At 44.0% G+C, this 16,216-nt stretch overlaps 1 protein-coding gene across 1 annotated transcript; it reads left to right on the top strand.

Annotated features, from left to right (window-relative positions):
* Positions 1-252: 252 nt before the first annotated feature.
* rybpb (RING1 and YY1 binding protein b) lies at positions 253-15,868 on the top strand. The gene is made up of 5 exons (XM_040159696.1): positions 253-456; positions 1,063-1,188; positions 13,161-13,466; positions 13,556-13,654; positions 13,984-15,868. Exons 1-5 carry the CDS (start codon positions 431-433, stop codon positions 14,231-14,233), a joined length of 807 nt encoding a protein of 268 aa, XP_040015630.1. The 5' UTR covers positions 253-430; the 3' UTR covers positions 14,234-15,868.
* Positions 15,869-16,216: the final 348 nt, after the last annotated feature.

Below are 16,216 nucleotides of genomic sequence, written 5' to 3'. Positions count from 1 at the left end.
CTGGAATACTGTCCCTGTGCCTCTTCCAAAGACCAGAAGTAAGTAAGACTTTTTTTTGTTAGCAGAACTCCAAGTTTCTAAATACCTCGCTGGTGTCACTTTTTTGTTGTTGTCACAGATCGTATCAGTATTGACACCTTGTAATCTTTATTCATGTACGTGGCTCGAGGTGAGGTCTATGAAAAATCTCTAGTCGTTGTTAAAAGAGCCACTAAACATCCATCCAGACTTTTAAACCGACTCGCACGCTGATTGGCCCGGTCGCCGTCACGTGGCGTAGCGCAGTCAGTCTCTGCCTTGCCTAGAGCCAGCGCTGAGTGGAGCCTGTCTGCCAAAAGCTTCAGCAGCGGGTCTATCTAGATCCTACTACACTCACTGACAATTAAAGGAGGCCCCTTTTTCTTCTTATTTCCGAGGACTATTCTTCACCATGGGCGACAAAAAGAGCCCTACCAGGTAATGCGACCACCCACTGTCGATTTATACTTGTTTTGAGCGTTTTGGGCTCGATATTCGGATGCGTTTCTCTCTCACAGGGATCGTTTCTCCCTTTTTCAGTTGGTATGGCATAGCTAGCTAGAATAGTGCAGTCACTATGGCGGCTTCTCGCTCCCTACAACCCAGTCACTTAACAGACAAAGGGAAATTTTTCAGAGGATACGCCTGGCATTCCCTGAAACGCTCTTCCGTCTCGATGAAGCCTTTTGGAGGGTCAATGTCGAAATTGACATTGTTTGATATTGGTTTAGTTAGCCGACATGCTAAGCTTCGATGCCGAAATTTTTAGCAATGCTTGCCAGCCTGCTAGCCTAGCTGGCGATACAATCGGTGTGGATAGTCGTCCGCTTCGCCACTGAGGGGATTTATTAACCAAGGAGCTCTACTTGCCGGGACTCGAACCCAATTTTAATGACAACACCGCCATGCTTTGTGCTGTGCTAAGTAGATTGTACATTACACAACAGGTTATGTTTGTCACAATCTCCTTTCTTGTTAATTCAAGAAATAGGTTGCTGGCATATCTTAAACTAACTTGACCTCAACATTTGTCTCATTTGTAAGGCCAAAAAGACAAGCCAAACAGACCGCTGACGACGGCTACTGGGACTGTAGCGTCTGCACCTTTAGGAACACCGCCGAGGCTTTCAAATGCAGCATCTGCGATGTGAGGAAGGGCACATCCACAAGGTAACGTAGCGCTCTCTCTCTCTCTGTCTCTCTCTCTCTCTCTCTCTCCCCCCTCTCTCTCTCTTTCTCTCTCTCTCTCTCTCCCCCCTCTCTCCCTCTCTCGTCTGAGCGTCGCGTTTTTCGCCTGCTTGGCTGGCTGCAGCAGCATTGCATCGCAATTTATGGGAATGACAACTTTGATCGACAGCCTATTTGTCTGTGAGCGAACGGAGACTTGTTGATGGACAATCTTGCAAACATCTTCTGCCGCTGTGGGGATTATCCATAGTTTATCATTTTGTTCGACTTGCATTGCTTGTATGCACTGTTCTAGGTAGGCTGGCTGCTTCACTAGCCGGGGGGGGGGGCACCATACTTCATGATGGCTGTACAGCCACAGTGCATCAACAGAGCAACAGCGAAAGGACTGCTTTTTTTCATAGAGTGAAACAAGGTGAATGCATGTATGCACATTTCACCTACCTGTAGGATTGCAGATGTTCTTCAATTGGTCTGACAAGTAAGATTTATTGTGCATTAAGCTGTTGGGCAAGTTAGGGAATGATTGTAATTCTTAGGTTAAGGAAAGTGGTAAGCAGGATTAGAGACACCAACTCCAGATGTGCGTTTTTGATATGTCTTTGTCCAGACACTTTTCGCATGTGCCATGTAGTTAAAGGCAGTGTCATTTCATGACCAACCTGGTGATACACAATGTTTAGAGGAGATTCAATAGTATTTTCAAATGTTCCAAAAATCCCATTTTTGTTTTTTTTAAAAATGTCAATCCATACATTTGGTTATGATTAATCATTTTCAAAACTCAATCTGCCACAAACTTCTTTTGTTCTCAGTGCTGTTTACAAGTGAATTGTTTTCTCTTGATTTGTCTCAGAAGAAAAATTCTTCAAGTTAATCATATCATCATTTATAATAACAGGCTTGTATGTCCCAGACATTTCCCGTGAGCTCAACTCAGAATGAATTTTGTGATGTCAGCTGAAAACAGTGTCTTATGGGAAACTGAGATGAAATCACTGTATAACTTGAATATCATGATGGGATTCCCTTTCGTTTTTGTGTGTACTGACACCGCCTCCTTCTATTCTGGGGAATGTTTTTGACAAGTTGTGTGAGGCACGGTGTGAGTTTGTTTGCTCATGTCATCAGTTGCATGATGAGGTGGAGAGATAGATGAGTAATTTGTGGGTTTGTTGACAAGTCCCCTGCACTCTAACCTTTCCAGCTGTGGTTTTACAATGAGTGGCTCGGCTGACACCCTTGGCGCACCACAGATGAGAACACACTTGACTCTGGTTTACTAAGAATCCTAAAGATCGAGCTTAATCTTAATTGTCTGGCTCCCCTCCCCCTATGTGCTTTTCCCAGCAGCGTGTAGCTTAAGACCACAGCTGATGATGCAGGCTGAGCACACTGCGCGAAAGCAGGAAGCGGAGACAAGCATGTCATAGCCATCCTGCCACTGTGCTTTGGCAACAGCCCAGTTGCCTCTATTTGGTAAATGGGAGCACACGACATCACTGGAGTATTTGTCACACACTGCTGTTTGATCTGATTGTCAGCTTTTGATTAATGCAATTTTATAGTTGTGGGGCTGCCTCTTATTGTAATGAGTAGTAATTAGTCTTTTCTTCACTGTATGATGTGTTCCAGCAAAGCATGGGACAAAGCAACATGCTCTAGCTAAATTATTCACACGTAAGACTACATGTGAATGTTTATCTTGCTGCTTTTATCTGAGGCTTTGCTTTGAATGTGCTTTTATGCACGAGGACGCATGTGTTCTCTAATTAGAGTCCCTCACTGGTCGGAGTCAAAACAATTCTTTTCACAGTGTTGAAGTCATAAGTATTTGTGTTTTATACAGGATAGATCAGTTTAGGTATTGATTTTTGCAGTCAGTTTGGCATGATTATATTTAAGACATGTCAAGACAAATTGCTTGTTTTGCATGGTGTAAACGTGTGGAAACTAGTTCTTTCCAAACACTCCCCCCACAGTCACCAAATGTAACTGTGTTTTATTCCGGGTCAGAATCAAAGGTAAGCCAGTACTGGCTGTAGCTGACTGTAGTTAGGAAAAGATGGATTCAGCTGAAGTTTTGGGTACAATCATAGTCAATCACACCCCCATGTATCCTGGAAAAGCTGTTGGCACAACAGGTTACAGTCAGTAGGCACTAGAGCAGTGATGTGGTTTCTAGCTGCACTTTGAGTCACACAAGGTCTACCTACTTGTCCTAAGTGAAATCTAAGATCCGATGAATATTTCCATCCCCTTTAACATTGATACATCCCTCTCTCTGAGTCTACACTGGGTCATTCAGGCACCAGCTGTTTCCACAGGTGTTGATGGAGAATACCCAACATGATTCGTGGTGATTGACAGATAGTGGGTTACACTCGGCGAGACTTGAATTGCACTTTGTCCCCTGCCAGCGGTAGGTAAGCTAGGCAGCTGAGGGTCATGCAGCTCTGATTTGTGCTAATGGAGGCAAGAATGTGTGTTAACGAGAGCTGTGGCATCAGCATGCGGGGGAGAGGCCCCGTTCTCCCTAGCCGAACGCAGCCTAGTGAACCTGTTGACCCAGTCCAGCTCAGTGATGTAACGTGATACCCAAGTAGGCTAAATCTAGCCTCTGCCACTCTGACTCTTAAACAAGAAAGCACTCTGCTTTTTGAACCTGACCTCGCTGCTAATCTACAAGTCCAAGTAGCCCAAGTGTTCGAGCTCTGCATTCAGTGCCTGCTTCTTTGGTAATTAGAGAACGGCTTGCATTAGCATCCCCTGTGAGGTGCATGCTATCATATTTAAATGTTTCTGGCATCTGAACCTGGTCGCTGTGTGAATGTGACACCTTGTTGCTGTACATCAGTTTGCTTTGTGGTGGTGTTTGGTATGCACCTCTGGCAGCCCCGGGGCCCAGGGAAAAACCATTAGGAGCCCTCTAAAGTTGATTGATGGAGGGGATCACAGGAAGTCTTGAGGTACCTCAGTCTTTGACTGCTGTGCTGTTATCTGTGCACTGCTGCTCTGTTGTCAACCATTTCAAGTAGCTGCCATCTGTGCTTCATATAAAACAGAGCAAATGGGTGTCTCTCACTTGTTAGCAAAATGCAGTGCTCTGACTTGATTAAATAAACTTAAATGGTCCACAGTTTATTTGAAACTCAGACTGCTGCAAGGGCACACAACCACAACCATTACAGCTGATATACTATGTATACAGCAGTATGAGATACAGGGGTTTATTGATAAAGGTGTCGGATATAAGGGCTATAGAAAATGGTCTTTAAAGAGTTAATAAAGTGCACTCTCCATAACTATTAAAAGATCATTTGACCAGAGTCATCAAAATAACTTGATACTAACATACAGTGAATGTAGATAGAAAGATTAAAACAGAAACTGGATAGAGATCTAATAATAATTTTTATCAGGTGATCTCGTTGGTTGGAGTCCAGTTGACTCAGTAAAACAAACCTCAAAGAAATCTGGATTGGAAGTGTGAAATATGATGTAAAGACGTCACTTAAAAACGTAATTATTTGAGCTAAATCAACTGACAACAACACATTACATTTTTTGCACATAATGTGCTTTCTTTTTGTGTCTGTGTCTATGTCACCAGGTTGTAGGTTTATAATAGCCAGCTTTTATTGTAGTAGGTTAAAAGGTGAGGCTGTGCTCCTGAGAGAAAAGTCACAGCACAGCCTCACCACAAAAGTCAGGCTTTTCAATCACCTGTAGCCTGTGTATACTGATATTATGTCTTTCTGATCACTGTACCAAACTCATATAAGTCAACCATAGGCAGTTACTGTAATTTGTCCAAAACTCTGTAGATATTTACAGCTGTAAATGTGCCTAAGTAAATGTGTTTTGCATATTAGTCTGTGGCTTTATAGTAATGTGGCTTTATAGTAATACCATATGGGAAATCCATGAATCCACAGATTAAGAATGTTAGAAGCATGATTGATAAGCAGAATGAGAATGGATAAAATGTAAATGATACCCCATCCTAAAGTCATGGGTTAGTAGTTGGGCCAAAAAGTAAAAGTGCATCTCTCTCTCTCTCTCTCTCTCTAAGTGTTGAGGCTGCACAATTATTGGAAAATGATTGCAGTGTGTGTTTGTGTGTGCCTTGGTGTGTGTGCGTTTCTGTCTTTTACAATGATGGAATAGAGTCATTATAATCCGTGGATTCTCCCACTGTCACATTAAGGCAAATTGTCTAGGATAATAGAATTACATAAGAGGGACATGCTGGCGCTCAATTTATATCTGCACTTCCTCGCCCACCCCTTGCCCCCACAGCAGCCCCCGCTCAGAGGAAACTGCTTTTGCTTATCCAGCATTATCAGCATCTGCACTAAAACCCTAAGCATGAGCGGGTAGCCCTAATCTTTACGTTAATTGCCGGATTTAAAAGTTCTTAATTACTTCATGGGATTTGGCAGAGTGTGAGTGATTAAATACAATAGCCAATTTGGCAATCTGACAAAACAGAGAAATGTTGAGAGAGCTTTTGAATCAGGGCTCCTCCCATTCAGGAAAAAGATGAGGCAAGCAAATGAGTGTGACAGTGAGGGAATGAGGCGCCTTGGGAAACTACAGAAAAAAGCATATGAGGACAAGGAGGAAGGGAGCGAGGGAATTGTTATGTATGGAGTCACAGCTAGCTGAGGAGTAAGGAGAAGAAGAGGCCAAAAGAGGACAAGGAGAGAAACGGAGCATTGAAGAGACAGAGAGGAGCGTAGCGTCTGGACATTTATGTGTGTGTGTTGAAGGAAGGGGGGGTATGGATGGCTGCAAGGGGGATGTGCTCACTCAGCCAAGAGTCTCCAGGGGCTAAAGCAGAGTGAAGCACATCATTACCCAGGGAGGGGGAGACTGGACAGCCTCTTCTGTTTCTGCTAGCACCACCATCCATGCATGGGAAAAGAACAGTACCATTTGACATGTAATTCGCTACATATGAGTTTGAGAGAGAAACCAGAATTGACCATTTTCCTAATTATTTCAGGTTTTTGATCCTATCGCTCTTCATTCTAGTATCAAAGCTAGTTAGCCATGGCTAGTCCCATAGTCTGAGTGTTATCGAGAAGCCATAGTCCAAAAAAATGCAATAAGTAGATTTGAATCTTGGCTATAGGAATCAGTAGAGGCTTTGATCTTTTGGTGTTAGGTTTCCCCACTTGTTTTTGTTTGCTTGCCTGATGTTTTTTCCCTTGTGTAGAACATGAGAACCTGCTGTGAAAGTGCAGTATCCTATTTGCCTGTGCAGCTTGATGATTTGTTGAGTAAATTCAAACCAGGCAGTGTTTATACTAATGCAGACGGGCAAGAAGATGACTGGTAAGCAGCGAGATAGGGTGACCAGGTCTACTTGATAGATAACTCGCACACAGCAGAAGCAAGCGCGGGGGGGGGGTCTAATACGCACGGAGAAAGTGAAGAGAGAGCTGAGAAGAAGACAGACGATGGCGTGGCAATGGAGAGAGGAGGAAAACAAATGGGTGATATTGAGCAATGAGACACAGTGCTGCTGATGGAAGTAGCTCATATGTGCTTACTGCCTTTGCAATGAAAGTCTGCCTGATGCCAGGCAGTTCATAGGCTGGAAGTGCAGTCATGGAAAGGAAAGATTTGTCAGTGTGAAGGTGAAGTGTCTTTTACACATAAGCAGACACAGACATTTCCTCTTTTAATTCCTCTGTCATAGACCTCCTTTTCTGGCTCATGTCTCTCACTAAAATGTACAGAAACTCAGATAGCAGAAAAACACACTCCTGGAAGCCAGCATGGTGCATAAGGTTTACAGTTGCTGCAGAAAAGTTGAGATTTCTTTGAGAGATTTCCCTGAATTCCTTTGCTCTGTCCAGTATTGTTAGTACTCAATACCACAGGAACTAAATTTCATACCTGACTGCTCTTTTGCTCTTTGATGAAAAGGTATGGGGTGTAGATGCTTTCTGGGAGCCCGCTGTGTATGTAGACAGAGCACCTAAAGAAATTTGATAGAAACATTGTAGGAATCCACACACCCCCACAAAGAGGGTAAGGTTTAAGAGGTTAGATGGAGAGAAGTGACAGTAACATTAAGCCCCCAAAAACCTGACTGGAAGGGACAGATGAAAGGATGAATGCTTAATGCCTCTGGTGGGCAGTGAGAATGAACTGAGAAGCACTATAGCCCCAGGCGTCTCTTCAGGTGTTATCCTCATTCAACCTCCCCAACACACTCACTTGCACAGATTACTTTACCCATGGATGGCTTGAGGTGACAACACTACTTCAGTCACACCAGGCTCAGACTGATCAAGAATTTCCTCATAGGGAACATCATACACGCACTTTATTACGCAGTTTATTAGGAACACCTAGCTAAGACTAATGCCATCTAATACAACAGTCCTGCAATAAAACCTGCCTTTTATAAAGGTTATAATGTTCAGTTTTTGTTGAAACTGTGTTAAAGAGGTGTTGATTCAACTGTGTGATCATTTTGGAGGCCGCAGTTTGTGGTGCTGTTGAACTCTATTGCGTTATACATTGAGGTGTGTCCGTTAGTCAGCCTACCCTCATTGATTTGAATGGGTTGGAAAAAATATTAGGAACACCTCTCAACATAACGCAATGCATTTCAAAAGCACCACAGACTACATCCTCCAAAATGATCATACAGTTGAATCAACACCCATTTAGCACAGTTAAAGAGTTTTCAGTTTAATGTCCCAGTAAATGATTAAATAGGTTTGTTCATGTGCAGTGATGGAGGTGCATCTATAAAATTTTCTGACCAATCAATCATTTAACCAAGAAAATAACTGATGGAAGTTGACTCATTTAATGCTTTCATGTCAACAGTCCAAAACTTCCCAAAACTTAGTTTAATATCATAAAGGACTTAAAATCAGCAAATATTCTCATTTGAGCAACTGAAAGCAGTGAATTTTTGGCATTTTTCTGTAAACAATGTCTTAAAAGATTTATCAATTATGAAAAGCTTCCAGTTGACTCATCGCTTCAGCTCAAGTTACTCAAGTAACATGAAGTGCTACTACTAAAATGAAGCTTTTAATACTGATTTTACTGTAAAATGATACATGGATAACAATCCATACTTTGGCCATTGTCTAACACGTGACAACAACACTTTTTTTGCACTGTTTCACCGTTACAGGAAAGGTTTGGCAGTTGACAGTCCCATGAATTGGGTCAGGCAGGGGCCATGAAGTTCTCTTCCCAGCCATATTTCAAGTCATTCTGGAATGATTGTCCAACATTCAACAATACAACAATAGAGCATATATAAACATATATAAATTCCTGCTGACTGGCCAACAAATTCGAAGCAGCTCAGGCAGGCAGCTCTGGGCTCTGCTTCATCATCGCCCATATCAGTTGGGGGGAGGTGAGGGTATCACGAATTTCTACATAATAATCAAGGCGCTCAACAAGTGTGGACACACAGTGCATGTAGATCATCGGTTTAACGGTTGCCAGAGTGTCATAGGGAGGTGCTGTGATCAAACTAAAGGCCTGTGGCGTTCTCACACGTTGGATCTGAGAGATGCGTTCAAGGCTGAGGCTGTGATGGTCTCTCAGTCCTGTGTGGGGGAGAATCAGGTCACTGGGGAATGTATGTGAATAGAGGATTCATGTTTCTCAACAACTTTTTACATTACTGAGGACAAGGAGCCCACGTTCGTACTGTGTAGATGTGGTTATGCACAAAGTCTGAATGAGAGAGAGTGGGTGATGTTAAATAGTCTGAGCTCTTCAGTGGGCTGTCCATGGCTGAGGCAGACTGTTGTTTGTTGTCTGTCTCATTCTCTCTCTCCTCTCAGTCCAGCTGTCTGCCACTACATTCACTGAGCCTGGCAGGAAATAATTGCTTGTCCTCCACACAGCACTTAAAATAAAAAAAGCTGTGTTAATGAGGGCTTTCCTGCACCTCTCTATCTCTCTCTATCACACTCTCCATCGCTCACTCACTCTCTTCATTACTCTGTCTCTCCATGAAGTGCTCAGGCTCACTGTTTTTGGTTTCTGTGGAAAGGGCTCCCTCTGAAAAAGCAGCTTCAGCTTTTGCTCTTAGCTTGCAGTATTAGCTGCTCCTCGCCAGCAAGAGCACCAGCTGAGCAGAGGTGTGACTGGTGTGTTTCTGGGATGGTTCAGGCTGCGGAGTAGTCTAACTATGGGTGTCATTCTGACTGAATTAGGAGCTTTTAAGCATGATGATAGTTATTTTAGGGCCTCCCGTGGAGAGAGTCTCCATACTCCTCCCTCCCCAACAAGGTGGAATGTAGGGGCAGGCATAGGAGGAGCTGTCAATCACACACTATTGTTGTGCGCAGGGGAGGTAATATGCTGTAAGCCCTCACAGCGGGAAATGATTCGACAGCAGGATTTATACACTTGACACGCACGCACGCGCATTCATTCCCCAGGAATATATTGGCAGCAGTGGGAGGTTGGAGCAGTTTCTCCAATTGGACCCTGGGGTTCACTCCTGGTCCTGCTCCCAGTTTAATTTCCAGTACCTCTTGTGCTATATACAGTAGACCGTTCCTGTTTGATTGGAATGTTTGCAAAATAGTGTGGTTCAGTTGTAGAGTAATTTCTAACAATGTTGTAGCGATTAGTACAGTCTCTGCCCTACAATGTAGAGCAATGTAATTAATTTTAAATATGAAGTATATTTTTAGGCAGAAGGAGACGTTTTCCAGCTGTTGAGGGCCACCACTATTTAATAAAGGTGTGTGGCAGGCACATGGTGCCATGCAGAATCTCTAGCCATCTCAATGAGCCACAGAGCAGTGCCATGCAAAGCCATGATGTATGGTCAGTAAATAAGTAATGGGGCGAAGAGAGAGGTGGCTCTATCATGCAAGCAGCATCTCATGGCTGACTTACAGCTGGCACTGAATCACTGCCTAACTACTTGGGCTGCCTCTGCTGCCAGTGCTGTTGCTGACACAAATCTCATGCTCCCACCAGGGCCTCAGCTGAACTACAGGCAGAGGAGGCTGGGATCTTATCAAACGGTCAATCACTTATTCAGCACCTCCTTGGCTAACAGCTCTTACTGCCTAACAAAATAATTTCTTGTCATGTTGAACACTATCTGTGTTCAAAATCTGTTTACTCATGACTGTGGGTTTGACAGAAATATTTTTTCATGATGGGTGTATGTGGGTGAGCATGTCATTATTGTAGCTTTGATCACTGCCATTTTCTCATGTAGCTCAAACTGCCTACCCAAAACTTGAATTCTTTGTCACACTGTCTCAGTGGTATGTTGACAATTTACCACCAGATGCTGACACTGGATCAGGATTCCTATTGTACCCCAACGGCATACTGGATTTCCATGGGGTGGACTGCATCTGATTGTCATCGGAATAGGGGCAGGACAGGGAAAACCAAGGCTCAGGAGGAATTTATATTATTTTCATCTGACATTTTTTAAAAATGTCACAGCTAGTTCAACATGGCGTAATGACATGTATTATTTGCTCAATGTAAATTTATAAAATTAGTCATATACAGTATGAGCCCGCTTTGACAAAGTGGTGATGTGTCAGTACTGGTCCTGTCCTGTACTGGTCCAGTACAGGACAGAGTGCCTGTGAGGCGGGGTTCGTCCAGCTCGTCTTACTCATCCAACCTAAAGGAGACTGCTAGGTCTAACTTATTTAATGTTTACGAGCGTTTACTCAGAGTTGGCTCCAAAATAATTTACACCAGGTCAAAGAAGTTGTTGGCGTGGCTGTCAAAAAGTTCAGTGTAAACTTTGTAAACTTTGAGGCTTTGGGTTTGAACACTTCAGAATTGGCATATTTCAGTATAGTATGCTGCAAATAACGTATATATATATATATATATTTTTAGCTTTATTTATAACTCATTTAGGCTAATACGGCTATGAGGGAGAGTGCACTCAGGGAACTGTGGTCGATTTAGTTAACCTAGAGATAACATACAGATTTTTCTTTCTCCCTGGGACCAATCAGTTGGTTGAAGAGTAGGTACGATTTCAGTCGACCAGGATTTTCTTCTGTTGACAGCCCTACTTAATTATCACTTTCTTAAATGCCCCAGAGGGTGACTCTCACAAGGGCAGCAGGTAGAAAGAGCCCCAGGCTCCAGAGAAGCACAGCAGCTAATGGTTACTGGATCAACAGCACAGGGCTCATCAGGATTCTCCACAGCTGGTGTATTGATTGGAATGTAGTTACGACATGATGCTCTATTATGCCCCGATTGATTGCCTTCTGATCGCGTGATCCGGTGTACAACCCCACCCCCTCCTCAAGGACGGCCTCTCTGTCTGTAATAGGCAACAGGAGGATACTAAATGAGTTTGATGGAGCAGTAGACAAAATATAGGACTGAGAAATAGAAGAAAGATTGACAAAATGTTAGTTTAAACATGTTAAGCTACGTAAAGATAAAGAAACCAGGGCGTGGAGAGTAAATTCTGCAAGACTTGAGAGGATGGAAGTGGAGAAACAAGAGTAACTGGACCTACCATATGATGTTGCCAAATTGAAACAATGAGGCCAACCACTTAAGCAGCTCTCTGAAAACCGCTCTCCACAGCAAGCCACTGAAATCAGCATCATCAGTCTGACACAGTGTTGAGCTTTGTCTGTTTTTGCCACATGTATTTGCTCTTAGACTCGTTTCACAGTAGCACATTCTCATGGCAAAGCCAAAAAAATGTGTTTTCAGTGGACAGCTTCATTTTCCAGCCGTAACACTTGTTTATCTGGCCTGAAGCATAGACTGACAGTTTCTATAACTTTGAAGCCTCCCTACTTGACCACAGGTCTCATAAAACAGTCCTCAGGATCAAGAGCCTTCTTCTCCACTGGCGGGATATTAGAAAAACTCTTCCTGCCAAAACTAGAATTGGGTTTGGAAGGGTTGAGTATACACGGCTAGCTAGTATAACTTGTTGTGTTCCTGTTGAAAGGCCTCCTGAGCAGCCATCGAGCCATGCCAGGCTGTTTGTTTGCACGCTAAGCTTTTCAAGTGCGTATTTGTGTGTATGAGCGTACTTGTGGTTTACTTCTCACCATGCTTGCCCAGCGCTGGCCTGTGATTATCCATGTTGCTGGCTACAGTTTGGTCTCGGCTGAGTCGGAGTGTCTGGAAGGCTGCAGTCGTCCTTTCCTCTCCCCCAAGGCCCTCTGCTCCCCCCAGTTGCTGCCAGCTGGTGTCCATTTTGCTGCAGGTGTGTGTGTTAGGTCAAGCAGTCGGACTTTGGGTTAGCATTTTGCCTCACATCAGGCCGTGTTCATCTGCAGAGCTGATGGATCAAGATGCTGCTCTTGCTGCATACATGTTTGTCGCAGTTCACTGGTGATGCGTCACAGAAAAAATTTTGTTTTACGTGAACTCCTGCTTTTAGGAAGTTCATGGGATTCTTTAAAGGTTGCATGTGGCACTCTTCTTGCTTTTATTGTCTTTGCTGACTAAGAATGATCAAACTCAAAGAGGTTATGGTTTGTGTTTCTGTGTGTATGTGTTTGAAAATGACTCAAAAAGGGGATAGAGTAGCTCTGTGGTTGTCGGTGAGCTCAGTGAGTGGAGCAGCTACACCATGTTCAACTGAGTCTCAGTCTGTGACAAATGGGGCCAACCCTGCAGTAATCAGATTAGACGATCTAAGTGACGTGCTGCAAATGTCCCACCTTGTGATCCTGTGCATTCATTTTATTAGAGCAGTGAGCTAATGAGATTAGCCCTCAAAACAGAGCTGCTCCACCAGGAAGCGGCTGCGTAAACCTACCTACGCAGCAGCTGGGAGCAGCAGCCCTTTTCCTTTGCCGGCCTCTAGGTTCAGTCACCTCTCGTTGTCACCCGTAGTGTAACTGTGTTGGTACGTGGCTAGACTCAGACCACAGCTCCACTATGAGGCTAATCCATGTTTGTGCCTTGGATCCCCTCCACAGGAAACCCAGGATCAACTCCCAGCTGGTTGCCCAGCAGGTGGCTCAGCAGTACCCGATGCCTCCCCCGCCCAAGAAGGAACGGAGGGAGAGGAGTGAGCGCACAGACAAGGAGCGCCCGGACGGAGAAGGAGAGCGCGCCAATGGTGAGGCACGTCCAGAGGGTGAGCGTCCAGAGAGAGTGAGGCCAGAGGGAGATACCCCTGAGAAGGACAAGAGCGACAAGGAACAGCCGATCAAAGACAAACCCGACAGAGAGAAGGAAATTAGCCCAGCCGTTACGAAGAAGCCCAGCAGCAAAAAGACCAGGTCAGTGTAAATGTCGGGTCTTCACTTGTGTCTTTTGGCGTCACCTGTGTCGGTATTATCCTCACTGGTGTGTATCTGTTTTCTTCCAGACCCAAATCAGACAACCATCAGAGCCCACCCAGTGACAAACACAGCATACAGTCTGGCAAATCAGCAACCAAGACCAACAAGAACTCTCACATTTCCAGGTGTGTAGCACCCTCTCCTACTCTTCATGTCTGTGGCAGAACACATGGTTTCACAACTATGACTACTACCTCCTTTTAGAGAATCTCATGCGGCACCAGGCTAGTGGGGAAACCTCAAATGATTCACAAATGATCTTTTACACTAAACACCCACTCTCACTTTATATACACTTGTTCTGACTGTTCATGTGTCACCCGATGAATTGAGAAATTTAGTGTAACCGCCCCCACAGTGCTGGCAGCCTCACCCTGTTGTTGCTGAGACACATTACTGTGGTTGGCATTTCCGGCTATTGAGGTTTTTTTTTTTCTCTGTCTCTGCCCCTTAGACCCAAACTGAAGAACATTGATCGGAGCACTGCCCAGCAGTTGGCTATCACCGTAGGGAACGTGACGGTTATTATAACAGACTTTAAGGAGAAGACCCGCTCCTCCTCCACGTCCTCGTCCACCATCACGTCCAGCGCGGGGTCCGAACAGCAGCACCAGAGCTCTGGCTCCGAGAGCATGGACAAGGGCTCGTCACGCGCCTCCACACCTAAAGGGGATCTCTCTGTGGGGCACGACGAGTCGTTCTGAGGTCCTGCCCCTTTCCCCCTTGTCCTCACTCAGCGCCACTCCCCATTTTCCCCCACGTTTCTGGACACTATGGTTCCCATAGGGGGAGAGATTTCACCTTTCCCATCGCTGCCCTGCCTCCATTCCATGACCACCCCTGGATGCTGAGAGGATCTGGCTGGCTGAGAGGAACAGTGCGGTGCGCCTGTCGGGGAAACAAACGTCCTGCTTGGAGAACTTCCCTCGTGGTTACACCCGTGGCACAGGCGAGGAGAGCTGGGCTACAAAGAATAACGCCCCCATCCCAAACCCCCCTGCGGTAGCATCCAGACACTTGTATGTATTGTTTTATATTTGTATGTGGATGTGAGGCCAAGTCGACAATTTTTTTGTTTTTGTTTTTGTAAAGAAGAATTCTTCGCTGGGCACAATAACCACCATCATTTTAATAACTTTAAACTATTATTACCCTTATTTATTACCTGTTGCACCTGTATACTTTGATATTCTCCTTTTTATGTTGAAGCTTTGCTGTGTAGCTCTGCCGATCGATCGTTCCTTCAGTGTTTTTATTACAGTTTGAAAATGATAGGACAAGACTCGAGTCACAGACAGACACACACAAACATCTCACACACACACACACACACACACACACACACACACACACACACACACACACACACACACACACTGGTGCTAGATACACTGTGAAGCGGTTTTGCAGATCTGGGATTGCCCATTCACTCAATGTGACAAAGTGCTGATGAATCAAATTCTCATTCACTTTTCTCAACAACACTGTCTCACTCTGAACACTGTCTGGACCTCCATTAGGTCCATCTGCTTGTTCTGTACAGGTCATTGTGCATCAGAAGATCACCTGAAATTCAGACACCTGACTTTTTCAACTAGATTGTCTATGATTTAGTATGCTATAGCAGATCTCTTATACAGTATCTTATGTCCTTAACTGTACAGTGTAGGCTGTTGTGTAAAACACTAAAAGCTCTTGATATTTTCTGCATTCCATACTTAAATATTGAGTTTGCTGGCTGAAGGTAGAGCTGTCCTCTCGTCTCTTGAGCCAGAGTTTTTTCTGTTGTGACTGAAGGACAGTTACAAGCAGTTCCACTTGGTAAAACCATGTCGAACTGTAAAATTGACCTGTTGTGTCAAGCTGTTGTGAATTGAGTTCGTTTTTCTTTTGTTGTGGTCCTGAAGACAACTTTGAATCTTCATTCTCTCAACCTGATATCCCAGAAAACAAGTGCAAAGACATGAACAACATACAAAGATTTACAGTACAATTGACTTGATTTTATTTTATTAATTTAAGACTCCTGTCATTGAAGGCAAAAAAATATTGCAGTAGTTAATAATACACAATTGCTCTTTCAATTTTTAGAACAGCAAGGCTTATTTAAGGGTTTTAATTCACTTTCACCTTAGCTGATACTAGACCAACATAATTTCCTTTTAACTGTATGAAATTGTATAAAGAATAAATGTGTATATGATATCTTAGTTTTATTTATTGAAGGACCAAAGGAATTTCATAATGACATGATACATAGACAGATGAATAACAATTTGAAATGCAATTATCTAATGTGTGAGATGAATAACAGTTTAAATAAAGACTAATATAATCCATGTAAATGGTGTTCTTATTGTCCACTTGTCTCTGTGCACGGATAAATCGGGGCAGAGAACTGTTAAGTACTGTGAGCCGAGTTGAAGAAAACTAGCGGCTCTACTCAGTGGTGGATGTTGCCTCGCTGTGCAGGTGATGAGAAGCAGACTGGGGGTGGGTGGGTAGCTGAGAAGAGCTCTGGGTCTGCTGGGTTGAAGACATTTGGCCTTAGTAAATCCCCTCTTCACTCTGCTGGACCCCCACTGTACATGTAGCTGCCCTAACAGAGGCCCCAACTCATCATTTGAGCCTCCCAGAGCAACTAAATCCAGGTTAGGTGAGGTTAACACGTCCCAGAAAACTCCTAC

This window comes from Xiphias gladius, chromosome 21 (genome assembly GCF_016859285.1).
Source record: "Xiphias gladius isolate SHS-SW01 ecotype Sanya breed wild chromosome 21, ASM1685928v1, whole genome shotgun sequence".
In the NCBI taxonomy this organism is placed as follows: domain Eukaryota; kingdom Metazoa; phylum Chordata; class Actinopteri; order Istiophoriformes; family Xiphiidae; genus Xiphias; species Xiphias gladius.
Note: the sequence above shows the minus strand (reverse complement) of the source record. Positions and strands in the feature narration are given on the sequence as shown.